At 38.0% G+C, this 15,101-nt stretch overlaps 1 protein-coding gene across 1 annotated transcript in view; it reads right to left on the reverse strand.

The window, feature by feature from the left end:
• The window catches only part of PRKG2 (protein kinase cGMP-dependent 2), a 75,776-nt gene that overhangs the window by 23,659 nt on the left and 37,016 nt on the right, over positions 1-15,101 (reverse strand). The window contains exons 6-8 of the mRNA XM_029287371.1: positions 14,775-14,852; positions 6,717-6,811; positions 3,732-3,800 (exon numbers count right to left, since the gene is read on the reverse strand). Of these exons, the coding sequence (XP_029143204.1) occupies positions 3,732-3,800; positions 6,717-6,811; positions 14,775-14,852 (242 nt within the window). The remainder of the gene's footprint in view (positions 1-3,731; positions 3,801-6,716; positions 6,812-14,774; positions 14,853-15,101) is intronic.

Consider the following 15,101-nt stretch of genomic DNA (forward strand, 5'->3'; position numbering starts at 1 on the left):
TAGGGATGATTTTAGAAGTAATTTTAATTGGAAACACAGCCGTCAATATTTGGTTTTTAATTCGGTTTTATTGGGGTTTATATTGTTGTATTTTTGTATTTTTTATTTGTGTATAATATCTGTTTTTTAAATATGCTGTGAACCGCCCTGAGTCCTATGGGAGAAGGGCGGTATACAAATTAAATTTGAATGAATTGAAAGTTGCCTTTTAAAAAGCACCTTTGGGACAATCACGACCTGGATGACTGAGAATCTTCATAGACATATAGCTAGCCCAGCCATTTGATAGTCAGGCTGTGGGTGATAGGGATTGATGAAGGCTGATCTATAGTGTAGCTACTAGTAGATTTTTTTCCAGTTCAATACAGAGGTAGGGATGATATAACCTGTGGCCTTCCAGATGTTAAATGTCCTAACTATCCTGGAAATTAGTGAAGGGGGCTGGAAAACAGTCTACCAACATCTGGAAAGCCCTTCTCATCTGTTTTTACATGTGTGAACCTCTATTTTCGTTTTAATTAGCCACGTTTTGAGAGCCCTGATGGTGCGGTGATTAAAGTACAGCATTGCAGGCAAACTTTCCTACAGCCTGGAGTTTGATCCTGATGGGGCTCAAGGTTGACTCAGCCTTCTATCCTTCTGAGGTCAGTAAAATGAGGACCCAGATTCTCAGGAGGGGGGGCAATATGCAAATAATGCTTCAATGTTGTAAACTGCCCAGAGGGTGCTATAAAGCTTTATGGGGCGATATATAAGTCTAAATGCTATTGCTATTTTCTTTTTGTATCCAACCTGTCCCCTTTTTATAACAAATGACCTAAGGACTTCTGCAATTTGATAGTCCACCAATATGGCGGACTGCAATATCCAGAATTCCCAATCAGTAAGGCAAAGGGTAGTCCAACACATCTCACTGAGGGTAAAGCTGGCTTAATGCATTACCAAGTCATGGTTTGCTTAACTATACTTACTTGACTAAGGCCCAACAGCTGTTCAGTCAGTCAAAGCCAATCACACTTAGCATGATTTGTGAACCCAGCCACAATTATAACAACAATCATGGTGTGACAGAAGCATCAGCAGCTGCTACTGTATAGTGCAATGGATAAATAAAAAAAATATCCAGAGGTCTGGCCTTTTTGATGCCATGATTAAAAAGAAAATCACCTACAGCAGTCACTGCACATTGCTGCCACAAACTAATTCTCTGAACAACCCAACTGCATCTTTCAAAGGTGAGAAAGATGGCAGGCAATTATCACACTATTACAGACCCAATCAACTTGGGATCTAAAAAATTGAACCCAGACTATCAGTTGTGTAATGCAGCCTACCAGGAACCTGATAAAAGTCATCATTTTCTCTTTGCCTAGACTGAAAAAAATCAAAGGCGCCTGAGAAAGACTAAATGGGCAACATTAAACTTATTTTAGATATTTTTTCGCAGTTGCACTTGAAATACAAGATTCCCAGGAAGATATACAATCAACAGAAACATTAAATTTAAAACCATATACATGCTAACAAAGATCAAAGAACAGAAACTGCAAACATGGAAAAATCCATACTGTCCAATTAAGTACCAAAATACCATTCAGCTCATAATAGAGGTAACATCTGCTGAAATGCTTAAATAATGTTTTAAAATACTGTTTGAAACAATGTTATTTTGAATTCACACAGTTTTTCATTTAATGAATGTTAAATATGGCTGGAGGCTCACTGGAGTATAACTTAGATATTTATACATTTCCTGTTATGTCAGTCTAGTCCATATATCTGAAGGAACAAATTCCTGCCTTTATAAATATATAAAGCAGCTAACTGCTGTTCATGGTCTCACTATATGCCGGAGTCACTATATTAAAAAAAACCAATTAAAATATAAAAGTTAGAGATGATAAAGACAATCATCTAGTTGAACAGCGATGCAGTGAACATGAACCATTCCAGTCCTATTGTAGCCACCGTTGCCCAAAATAACTAGGCCTGTTTTTCCTCTCCCGCACCTCTTTTTGTGCCTTCAAGTCTGTTTGACTCCAGCAGTTTTCTTAGCAAGGTTCCCAAAAGTGATTTGCCATTGCATTCTTTCTAGTCCTAAAAAAAAGTTGACTGACCGGAACCCACACAGCTGGTTTTATGCTAGAATTCACAGTCTCCTGATTTTATCTTGGTACCTTAACCACTACACCAAACTGCCTTTCTTTTTTTGCTTTACTTGAAATACTTCAATGTTCACTACTGTGGAGATTTCCCCCATTTTGTTTATTTACTAATTAAGGAGTCAGAGCATACCACTCTGCAGTAATTAAAATTTTTGATGATCCAAATGGGAACTGGATGTTCTTACGTTTTTTGTTTTTTTGTTTAAATCCTATGAAGTATCCCCATAGTTACATCTCTGGGGTTAGAAGAGATAGCACGATCAATCATGAGCTTAATTATATAATTTCCCCACTTCTTGGTAACATAATTGCACACTGCACACCACATGCTTTTTGCAGCTTCAGGACAAAACCAAGTATTGTAAACACAAATAACTTCAGGATCTTGCAACGTCATGTCACAATGCAGAGCAGAGTGGTGATTCCTGATCTATTGAGAGGACCTTGGTGCTTTCTGAGTTTCATTGTTTTTTTACAGATGTTTCATTACCCAAACAAGGTAATCTAGGACAGTGGCGTAGCATGGGTTGTCAGCACCCGGGGCAAGGCAAGTAATTTGCGCCCCCCCCTCCACAGTGGGCGGCGACCCGGCGGCTCGGATCGGATTCGCACAGGCAGGGGCAGAGAGCTGCGAGTGCGAGCGCGCCCCCCCAGATGTTGTGCCCGGTGCGGCCGGCCCCCCTGCACCCCCCATGCTACGCCTCTGATCTAGGACTAGCACTGATGAAAATGTGTTATAGATGGCATCTGCCACCAGCAAGATTAGCAAAAATGTTTAAAAATATGTCAGATAGATGTTGGAAATGTAAACATAACATAGGCACGTACTATCACATTTGGTGGACATGTAGTAAGGCTAAGGCCTATTGGAGAAAGATAACATATGTGGTTAGAAAAAATATTGGGTGAACAAGTTGATTTTAAACCTGAACTTTTTTTACTAGGTATTATGCCTGAAAAGACTAATAAGCAGAAATTATATTTAATCTTACACATCACCACAGCAGCGAGAATAATTTTTGCACAATACTGGAAGAATGAAGGACTGCCATCAGAAGCAGAAATCATCAGGAAAATATTGGAATGTGCAGAGATGGACAGATTAACTATGAGGTTGAAAGATAAAGAAGATACAGACTATTATCAAACTTGGGACTTATTTTATTGTTGGCTAGAGGAAAGAATGAAGGATTAGGAATTGAACATGTATTAGCATAGCTAATTCCAGACAACTCGTTGATTGGAAAAATTAACATATGTTTATGAAAAAAAAACAATAAAATCTTTATACATAGGATTAGCACTGATGATGTTACCTAGCTTGGTAATGAAATGTCTGCAAGAAAACAACCAAGTTCAGAGCGCACCAAAGACCCTGAGCTACAAATATTCTGCTCTTCAAGAATCAGTCTGCCTGTTTTGCTACCTTCCCCCTAATGTTCACCTCCTCCAAATTTGGGCAAGGAAAAAGAAGTGAAGAGAACACAGAAAATCTTTGATGTAACTTATCGGTGAATAGGAAAAGCGGCTGGAAAGAAGACAGCGGTGCAGGAAGGGAATACTTACTCTCTGTCAATAACGAGGCACTCCACATCGTTTTCGTCTGCAATTATATTAGCAGACCTAACATCATCACTGCAAACAGAAATATATCAGTTGATTTTAGGTAGATGAGAAGAGTAAGTAACAGGTCAGATTTACGCTATAATCCTGTACAGATAGTCCTGGACTTACGACCCAAAATTTCCATTGCTGAGCAAGGCAGTTGTTAAGCAATTTCACTCCATTTTACAACCTTTTCTTGCCACGGTTGTTAAGTGAATCACTGCAGTTGCTAAGTTAGCAACATGGTTGTTAAGTGAATCTGGCTTCCCCATTGACTGTGCTTGTCAGAAGGTCGCAAAAGGGAATCGCGTGACCCCGGGACACCGCAACCATCATGTTGCATGGTTGCCAAGTGTCCCAATTTTGAACACACGATCATGGGGGTGCTGCAACGGTGTGAAAGATGGTCAGAAATTACATTTTTCAGCGCTGTTGTACCTTTGTAACAGTCACAAAACTGTTGTAAGCTGAGGATTATCTGTATATACTTATTAACAGTCTGTTTCCCTTGAGCATAAAACTTACTTCTAAAACTATATCTAGAGAGGATCACATTGATTTATGACAAGCAACTAGATACTAGAATAGAATAGAATAGAAATAAGAATAGAATAGAATAGAATAGTACAGAAATAAGAATAGAATAGAATAGAAATAAGAATAGAATAGAATAGAACAGAAATAAGAATAGAATGGAATGGAATGGAATAGAACAGAACAGAACAGAACAGAACAGAATAGAAATAAGAATAGAAATAAGAATAGAAATAAGAATAGAATAGAAATAAGAATAGAATAGAAATAAGAATAGAATAGAATAGAAATAAGAATAGAATAGAATAGAATAGAATAGAATAGAAATAAGAATAGAATAGAATAGAATAGAATAGAATAGAAATAAGAATAAAATAGAATAGAATAGAATAGAATAGAATAGAATAGAATAGAATAGAATAGAATAGAATAGAACAGAACAGAACCTTGGAGGTCTTCTAGTCCATCCCCCTGCTCAAGCAGGAGAACCTATACCGTCTAAGACAGGTGATTGTCCAGTCTCTCAGACAGGTGATTGTCCAGGCAGGTGATTGTCCAAATGCCTGTGTGTAACCTTGATTTTCTATGGTATCTTTGCAAAAATCTCTTTAACAATGATTTTACAGAACAAAAATGGATGAAACATGCAAGCTAACTTGTTACCTAAGTAAGCATTATCTATTTGTCCAAATGCCACTTCAAAGTTTAAATCCTCCCATTATTACTATCCCTGCTGTTTCCTCTGTTCAAAGCACTGTTGATACCTAACAACCAATTCATCATCTCTGCAGGTTCTCTACATCTGTGCTGCTAAATGTTCCTGATATGGATAATTTTAACACAAGCTTGTGATGTTTTTTTTTATTTCACTTCATTGTTGATTCTTCTTCTAAAGCGGTGTTGCTCAAAAAATATATATATTGACCCAGCATTGTCCTGTGTGCATTCGTGCAGCAGTGAAATGGATTTAGTGAGATTTTTTTGTTGGTTTAGTAGAGCAATGTTTCTCAATTTTTATTTTTTTAAAAAAAAAACTCAGTGATTAGATGGCTGACCTAGAAACTAGAAGACGGTAAGTTCTAGTTCTGCTTTAGGTATGAAAGGCAGTTGAGTAATTTTAGGCCAATCACCATGAAACTATGAATTCTAGTTCTGTTTTAGATATGAAAGCCAGCTGAGTGACTTTGGGCCAATCGCTAGGAGACTGTGAGATCTAGTTCCACCTTAGGCATGAAAGCCAGCTGAATGGCCTTGTGTCAATCACCAGGAGATGGTGAGTTCTAGTCCTGCCTTAGATATGAAAGCCAGTTCAGTGACTTTGGGCCAATCACCAGGAGATGGTGAGTTCTAGTCCTGCCTTAGATATGCAAGCCAGCTGAATGACCCTGTGCCAATCACCAGGAGAGGGTGAGTTCTAGTCCTGCCTTAGGCATGAAAATCAGCTGGGTGACTTTGAGGCAATCACCATGAATTCTAGTCTTGTCTTAGATATGAAAGCCAGCTGAGTGACTTTGGGCCAATCACCAGGAGAGGGTGAGTTCTAGTCCTGCCTTAAGCATCAAAGTCAACTGGGTGACTTTGAGGCAATCACCGGGAGAGGGTGAGTTCTAGTCCTGCCTTAGGCATGAAAGTCAGCTGGGTGACTTTGAGGCAATCACCATGAATTCTAGTCCCGTCTTAGATACGAAAGCCAGCTGAATGACTCTGTGCCTTTCACCAGGAGACAGTGAATTCTAGTCCCATCTTAGGCATGGAAGCCACCTGGATGAATATGGGGCAGTCACTACCTCTTAGCCAACTCATCTCACAGGGTTGTGGTGGGGAAAACAGAAGGAAGGAATATTATGTATGTTTGCCATCTTGAGTTGCTTATATACTAAATGAATAAAGGCAGGATAAAAATCAAGTAACTAACAAATAAGTCAACAAAAATCTCATAAATTCATTTCACTGCTGCACGAATGCACACTGTGGACTATGGTTTCATGAATAGTTCCAGAATTGGCTTGTGCCCCATGCATCAGAGCAGCTCCTTCGAAAAATCCATCAACTGCAACTACCAGATGCAAAAGAAATCAGCGTACAGTAACCAAGATAGACAATTTGGATGGAAGAGACCATGGGGGGAAAAATGGTAGCATGGATGCTCACTCTTTCAGTCATCTATGAATTATAGTACCAGTTAATTCAGGGATATTACACCTTGGCAACTTTAAGACTTGTGGACTTCAACTCCTGGAATTCTGGGAGTTGAAGTCCACAGGTCTTAAAGTTGCCAAGGTTGGACCCCCCTGAGTTAATTTCTTAAAAATAAAATTATGTCCTTACCTTGTCTTCTTAGGCCCTGTTCCATTTTGAACTCAAATTTTTAAATAACAATGAAAGTGTTATGGGAAATAATTTTAAACAAACCTGATCAAGGCCTTTTCTCCAAAAGAATCTCCTTTCTGCAACGTTTTAATCAACTGAGGCTGGGTCTGCCCTTCTGGGGTCTGGGTAACCTTAACCTAGGAAATGAAGACCCACTAATTACTTGTCAAAAATAAATACAATGTACTTAATAGAGTACTTCATCCTTAACGTTCACCATAACGATCCATTAAGATAAATGACCTTCATCAAAACGATCCATTAACGATCCATCTAGAGAGCCAGTTTAGTCTTGGTAGTGAAGGCACCAGCTTAGAAAGCAAGAGACCACGAGTTCAAGTCCTACCTTAGCCATTTGGGCCTGTCATTCTCTTTCAGCCCAACCCACCTCACACGATTGTTGTTGTTGTTGTGGGGAAAATAGTAGGCCAAAGGTGGGATATGTTTGCCACCTTGAGTTGTTTGTAAAAAATAATAAATATGAGATATAAATAAATAAATAAAAATTAAAAAAATTAAGGGATATAGCCAGAAAATTGAGTATTTTTTATCATGGTGAGTTCCAATGGGATTTTATAGCTCAAGGCTGGACTTTGAAAAGCAGAGACAAGGATCTGAATCACAGACGTGTAAATATTGGCCACAGCTGAATGTAATCCCTTGTGATTGTCTCTTTTTAGTGATAGACAGCGAACAATTCTCTTTGTTGAGACTTTCTGGAACTCTTTTGGCACTAGAGTCAGAGCGTGCCAGAGCTAATATCAAACAAAGAACAAGGGATAATAATTGGATGTGGCATGGGTTCCAAGCTAGTATAATTTGAATTGAATCAATTGCTCTCTGAAGCTCACAGATTATTGAGTTAATATCAGTTCTGATTATAGAAAACCTTCGTGATGGCCAGGTTTTTGCAAAGAGATTTTGTCCTTGTGGCTCTCTGGATTGAACCAGCGAAACAGGCCGTCCTAAGCTGTTTTGTTTCATAATTATATTTGGCACTTTCACATTGCTCTCCTTCTAAAGTCATCCCAATGTTATCAAGAGGTGTCACGAAGCGTTTTCTGTTTACAGTCCAGAGACCGAGAGACATATATAAAGCCAGCCAAATACTGTATTTATCTGCCCAGTTGATCAGATAAAGAAAAATATAAAGACATAAAAATATCTTCCCTAATTTCTTTTAACTGTAAAAATGAGGTGGATTTTACTATTTCAGGCAGAGACTTCAATACACACTACATCCTATCATTAAAAAAGATTCCCCTTTGTAGTATAAATGGTAAGAAAAAAGTGGAAAGGCAGTAATTTTTTTCCCTTTGAACTTGCATTCATCCATGAGAAGGAAAACCAAGTCCTCTATCAAGCTATGAGATGTGGATAAAGGTCCCTTCTCTGCATAGTTTTAAATAAAATGAAGAGTTAAATTAATGATGGACAAGGCTATTGATGGCTAGTACTATAATCCTGGATACCTTGGCTCTAGGATTAGAGGTAGGGTCCCTCTGAGTGCAATAGATGGGAAGGTCTATGAAGATTCTCAGTCATCCAGATCATGGTTGTCCCAAAGTTGCTTTTTCAAGAGGCAACTGCACTTTCTTGGTTTTTTTTGAAAACAAAGAAAAACAAGAAAGTGTAGTTGCCTCTTGAAAAAGATGTTTAACTTCTCATCCAAGTCAGACTTGAAGAAGCTTCTTGGATGAGAAGCGAAACGTCTTCAAAAAAAAAAACAAGAAAGTCCAGTTGCCTCTTGAAAAAAGCACCTTTGGGACAATTGATGGGAAGTTATCCATTCTTTCTGGCAATATTTCTACCCATGTTTCTCCAAAAATAAGACTGGGTCTTATATTAATTTTTGCTCCAGAAGACTCATTAGGGCTTATTTTCCTGTTAGGTCTTATTTTCAGGAAAATACGGTAATAAATGCACCCGTCTGGCTGATTATCTTAACTGGGGCTTATGTTTTGCGGTAGGGCTTATATTACAAGCATCCTGAAAAATCATGGTAGGGTTTATTTTCCGGTTAGGTCTTATTTTCAGAGAAACAGGGTATATGTTTGGTCATTCTGGAAAGCCAGATATTGAATCAGATGGGCTTTTGCTTTTTTTCCAGCTGGATTCTTCTTATATTCTTAGCTAGGATAACTACATGGACCCACCGTGATCAGGGACAATGTATGTTGGTTATAGAATAAATAGACAAAAGCAGTTGCCTTCGCTTCCCTCTCTTAAGAAATTCCTGGAGGCACCTGGATGGAGATTAAACTTGATAGAGCTTTGATTAGATTCAGCAGAGGTTACTGTTGGGGTTGGAAGTAGAGACATGAGGGCTGGTTGAAGGAAGTCGAGATGTTCAGTCTGGAGAAAGAAGACTGAAGAGAGCCATAAAAGAGGAGCTACAGAGAAGATGTAGAGTTACATTCTACAACAGGGGTCTTCAAACTTGGCCCTTTTATGACTTGTGGACTTCAACTCCCACAATTCCTCAGCCAGGCATGCTGGCTGAGGAATTCTGGGAGTTGAAGTCCACAAGTCATAAAATGGCCAAGTTTGAAGACCCCTGTTCTACCATAGAAAATAGACCACAGAGACTAGGATATAAATTGCAGCTACTTAGATTTCACTGAAATAGAATGAAAAACCTTCATTCTATTTGTACAACAATGAAATGAAATGGTCTGTTATATATGTTATGGGTTCTCTATCCTTGGAGCTGTTTAAGAAGGAAAACAGCCACTTCGCATAGATTGTTAATTGGCTTTCCTGAACATCACAGGTGGTTAGACTAGATCAGGGGTAGGCAACCTTGGCTCTTTTATGACTCATGGACTTCAACTCCCAGAATTCCTGAGCCAGCATAGCTGGCTCAGGAATTCTGGGAATTGAAGTCCATGAGTCATAAAAGAGCCAGGGTTGCATACCCCTGGACTAGATCCTTAAGGTTTCTTTTAATTCTTCAGTTCTATGACTCTATAACAAATGAACTCCAAAATCCCATTTGTCTCCAAATGGTACTTCTAAATATGATCGTAGGAGAAATATATTAACTATGTTAAGGAGTTATCATACTATTTTTCATTAAAATAGCATGTAAATGATATTCTGGTTTACGGACTTATTTATTTTGCTTTATGGAGTGAGTCCTACCACAGCAATAATGTTTATGTTAATACTTATAATAATAGTAGCAACTGTTGCACATTTCTAGCTTTAAACAAATCTGATTCCAACTCTCACTCCCGTGTTTAAATATCTTACAAATATTAGCGCAGATCCAGCTTGCAGCAACCCAGATAATCACTAGATGGCAGCAAAGAGACTTTTCAATGCCAATTTTTTCTTGTCATCTACTCTGGATTTTGGCAGCCCAGATATAGTAGCAAATATCCATCTTATCTTCTTGGTTTCCAGATTCTGCAAATATTGTTTAGCAGAAACCAAGAAGAACTGATCCTTGCAAGCGGCCAGCATAAGTGTTTATATCTAGAGCTTGCCAACTTGGTTACACACCATCTGTCTCTTTTCATGCATGATGTGTTTGTTCTCCAATAGTTAATGCATAAATGTTTTTTTCACTAAGTCTCTCTCCCCTTTCCACCACCCCCTTGCATAAGAAAGAGGAATGATTTCTTTCTGGGGGATTTTCAAGTGCTGCTTTTGAAGGCTTTGGCTGAGATCCAAAGACTATTTTAGTCATTTTTTAAAGTCAGAGAATATCCAATTGAATTTTGACCATTATTTTAAAGGGCAAACCTACCCTCCTCCATCATATTTCTACAGTCTTAGATGCTTCATGATTTGTATTAAATCACATTTGCTTTCAGCTATCTAGCACATGTTTGCCTAAATAAATATCTTAAATAATTACATCTTTCATATGTGCACCAATGATTTTCCTTCCAGACTTTGCAGAACACCTGTCATTTTCTGTGGGGCTACCCTACATTTCTGTGACTTTATCAAGCATGTTTTGGACCTATTATCAGTTTACGTAGGGTGATTTCAGAAACACTGCTCTTTAACAGAATAAGAGTTGGAAGGGACCTTGGAGATCTTCTATCTAGTCCAACCCTCTGCTCAAGCAGGAAACCCTATGTCATTTCAGACAAATGATTGTACAATCTCTTCTTAAACACCTGCAGTGATGGAGCACCCACAACTTCTGAATGCAAATCGTTCCACTGATCAATTGATTCTCACTGTCAGGAAGTTTCTCCTTATTTCTAGGTTGGTTCTCTCCTTGATTAGTTTCCACCCGTTGCTTCTTGTTCTGACTTCAGGCGCTTTGGAAAATAGCTTGATTCCCTCTTCTATGTGGCAGCCCCTGAGATATTGGAACACTGCTATCATGTCACCCACAGTCCTTCTTTTCATTAAACTAGACATCCCCAATTCCTGCAGCCGTTCTGCATATCTTTTAGCCTCCAGTCCCCTAATCATCTTTGTTGCTCTTCTCTGCACTCTCTCTTTCTAGAGTCTCAACATCTTTTTATCTTTTTGCGGTGACCAAAACTGGATGCAGTATTCCAATATTCTATAAAGAACCATGTGTCCTTTCCTTGTAGTTTCTGTTTTGGGGTGCAGTGGGGAACGGGTGACCAAAAGAGGAAAAAGAAGGTATTAGGGAAAGACAGAGAATAGAGATCCTACTCTCTTTGGTTATAATCTCAGAGACTATATGACTCTCAAGAAAATACAGCCCTTTTAAGGTTTGATATTACTTTGCTAGGTTAAAGAGATTGATTGATTGATGGATTATATATGTATAGGGTAGACTAATATTTTATTTTAATCAAGATACATAGTGTGTAGTGGAAAAAGAAATAAACAAGATTTGTGATAAAATTAATGATTTAAGAGATCAGAACTAGAATATATCTGGGAAGGATAGCTGAAGTGATAATGTGTTTATTTAAGGTTAAATTTGACTATGGTAACTGTAAATTTATAAAGCTTAAAAACAGGTTTAGAATTTATAGAAATTTAATTTAGAAATGGATTATTTTAAATATATTATGCTATTTGAGGGAAATAGAGAGGGAATATTTAATGCATTGATTTGAGTTATTCATATATGGCTTTATTGTTGGATGTTTGATTGCCCCAGCACCATGGTGTGTCTCGAGCACTTTGTTCTAAGAAATAAAAAACCAATAAAATTTGTTTAAAAAAAGAAAGAAAATACAGCCCTCATCCAAAAAAGAAAGAAAGAAAAAAAAGAATCATCTTCTACCCTTACTTTTATTGGGATATCACTTAAAATTCAATCTAGTGGAACTTGATAACTGTCCAATTTTCTTCTAGTTTTATATTTTGGGGATATTCAAAAGATCCATGAGTTAAGATCCCCATGAAAAGCTCTTGTGCAAGCCTTCTCATCTTCAAACAAGGGTGATGAAAAGGAAAAAGGTCTTTTCCACGGTTGGTTCTCCATCATTGAATCTCCCTTCTTTAACATTCTACTTGATGCTTAATGTTAGTAGGGCTGTGCAAAATGTGAAGAGTTCTTCACTTTGATGATGCTTTGAGTGAAGCATCCCTTTGAAGATGCTCCATGAAGCAACACAGAACTGCCTTCCCTTTTAAGAATAAACCTGATGCATTACTATTTTTCTAAGCCAGGAAAGTGACTTGCAGCCCATTGTTTAACTATAACTCACTGCCAAGTGAGAATAGATTGCTGAGAATTGCACCTCAATAAGAATCAGAAGTTATATGCTCCTTCCCCCATATTATGACCCAATATATGTGCATACTACTGCAAATATACAGTTATTATTTTCTCTACTGTAATGCTTTTGTGAGATATAAATGATTGTGTTAAGGTCCTCCGGAGGTCAGAATTGAAGTGTTGTATAATCACTGTTAATTACCATGTTAGTAGTAACCAGATTGACAATAGCCCAGTGCTAGAAATCAAATACTCCCCCTTCACCTGACATATGGTTATATTATATTTCTATGCAGTGCTTTTTTTTGTAAGAAAACAGGTGCCAGAACTCGCATCGTGTTAATCTTTTATTTAAAAAAATTATATATTCAGTTCTTAGCAGGACCGGTGGTTGAGAACTAATTAGTAATTTTCTTTCATTTTTAAATTTGGGTTCACACTTTTACACTAAAAATTTTAAAAAGATTTTCAATTCACCAACAATTTTTTAAAATAAAGAAATTATTTACCTTTCGCACGTAATTAATCACTGTACACACACCCACACATGTCAGTTGTGTAACGAAACACAGAATGGTCGCCGCCTGCAATAAGCACTCAGCGCGCAACCACATGACCAATCACAAGCCGAGCAGTGCCACAAGCCGAGCAGCGCCATCACAATCAGCGTGGACGAAGTATGCATGCATTGGACTCGACACACAAGCAGCCCACATGCACCATTTTAATGATTTTGCCGCCAACCTGCTACACTCAACAGAGCGATTCAAGTCCACGTGCACCAAACGTCAAATTTTCAAAAGTTACTTTTAAAATTTGGAAAATCCATCAAAAAAGATGCCGGAACTCTGTTCCAGTATGTTCTATGACAAAAAAAGCACTGTTTCTATGGAAAAATCAACACATGCAATAAGATGTGTTAAAGGATATGCATAACCAAAAAATTTTTATGATATGCATCAATTTAGAAAAGAATGTTGATCTTTATTAGTAAATATGATCAGGAAAAGGATCCTCAGGTGTATAAAATACCCTAGTCAAATATAATCTAATAATGTTATATATTATTATGTTTATTAATTATCTCCTTTTATTAATTGCTTTATTGCTTTTTTAATAGGAAAAATATTCATATGCTTTAATGTCTCTACTGTGTTTGTTGTTATCTTTCATTTTATTGATTAATTTAATTAGCTAGTTTTCTTACAATATTTTATCAGGTTGACTTTGTATCAAACATTCATCATTAGCTTTTTACCTCCTTCTGCATTATATTATAGTGCTTTTGGTGCTTGTTTTTTACACTGTTTTACGCTATTGTGTAACTTTATATAATATCTCAAGAATCTGAGAAAGACAAAGAGACAGAGAGAGAGAGAGAGAGACAAAGAGGGAGAGGGAGGGAGATGGAGGGAGGAAGGGAGGGAGGGAAGGGAAGGGAAGGGATAAATTTTTGTTTTAGCTTGAATTCAAAAGATACAGTTGGTGGATTTAAAATGGCTAATGTCACATTCCAGAAAAGGGACGTCAGAAAAAAAAAACAGTTTAAGTCTTTTTGCCCACATTAGTTGCTCCAAACTGAAAAACCAAGGCCAACTCTAGGTCACTGAATTCCTTCCTAGAGTTTCCTTCCTTGCTCCAGGCCAGGTAGTGCATTTCCTAAATGTTCTTGAGTGCTACTGAGATATTCCTTTATTCAGGATTGCTGCTACTTACTTTAATATCATCATTACCACTCCTGAAACGTGTGCAGATTTTAGCTAGTGATAAAAAGGCGGAGGACAAACAGCTAAAACAAGAATAACTGTGGAAAGGCATGCATATGACCGGGCAACTAATTCAAATGTTGTCTGGCAGCTTACGAGACCCAGATATTCACTAGCCAGTGAATTCCTAATGATCTCACATCTCATTATGCCCTGTCGCTTTTGGATAGCACTTCGCCTTGAAGAGGTGGATCAACACCCTATTGGGAGACGCTCCTAGGCTTAATGGAATGCCCTTTATCTCTCAGGAAACAAATGGGTGAAAATGCAGCTTCCCATAAGGTTCATTGGCCAAGTAAGAGTTGCACATCTACGGTATGTTAAGATATCTAAATTTAGTAGCTAGAGCAGTGGGGGTTTTGTGCAGTGAGGGAGAACACGCAATTATGTTTGATTGGTTGACTGCTGGCTCCTGCGTGAGGCAATCTGCACTGTGATTGGTTGCTGTGGGTGTGGAGAGGGAGTTTTCTTTTTCTCCCGCCTTTTTCTTCTGTGTGCTCTGTGATTTACCTCACGATGCTCCTGTTTGCCTGACTATCTTGTTTGCTATATATAGATGTAAAATATATTTATTTACATAATACTACAAGTTTGTGTCAGCATCTCTGACTTCATTTGGACACCTGTTGGGCAATTCCCTGACAATATATTTGCAAGGTAGCTTACCTTTCCCCTGGATATAACGAAAAAAGTACTTCCTTCCTCTCCTTCCCGGATAACATAATCACCTTTGTCATAGTATTCCTGTGGAACAAAGAAAGGCAGGCAATGATAAGTTATAAGTCCTTGACTTACAACAGTTTATTTAGTGATCGTTTGACGTTACAACAGCACTGAAAAAAGTGACTGATGACCATTTTTCACACTTCTGACCATTGCAGCGTCCCTACAGTCATGTGATCAAAATTCAGCCGCTTGGCAATTGACTCATATTTATGACGGTTGCAGTCTCCTGGGGTTATGTGATCACATTTTGTGACCTTCTGACAAGCA

This window comes from Protobothrops mucrosquamatus, unplaced genomic scaffold (assembly GCF_001527695.2).
Source record: "Protobothrops mucrosquamatus isolate PMUCROS unplaced genomic scaffold, P.Mucros_1.0 scaffold3, whole genome shotgun sequence".
Lineage (NCBI taxonomy): Eukaryota > Metazoa > Chordata > Lepidosauria > Squamata > Viperidae > Protobothrops > Protobothrops mucrosquamatus.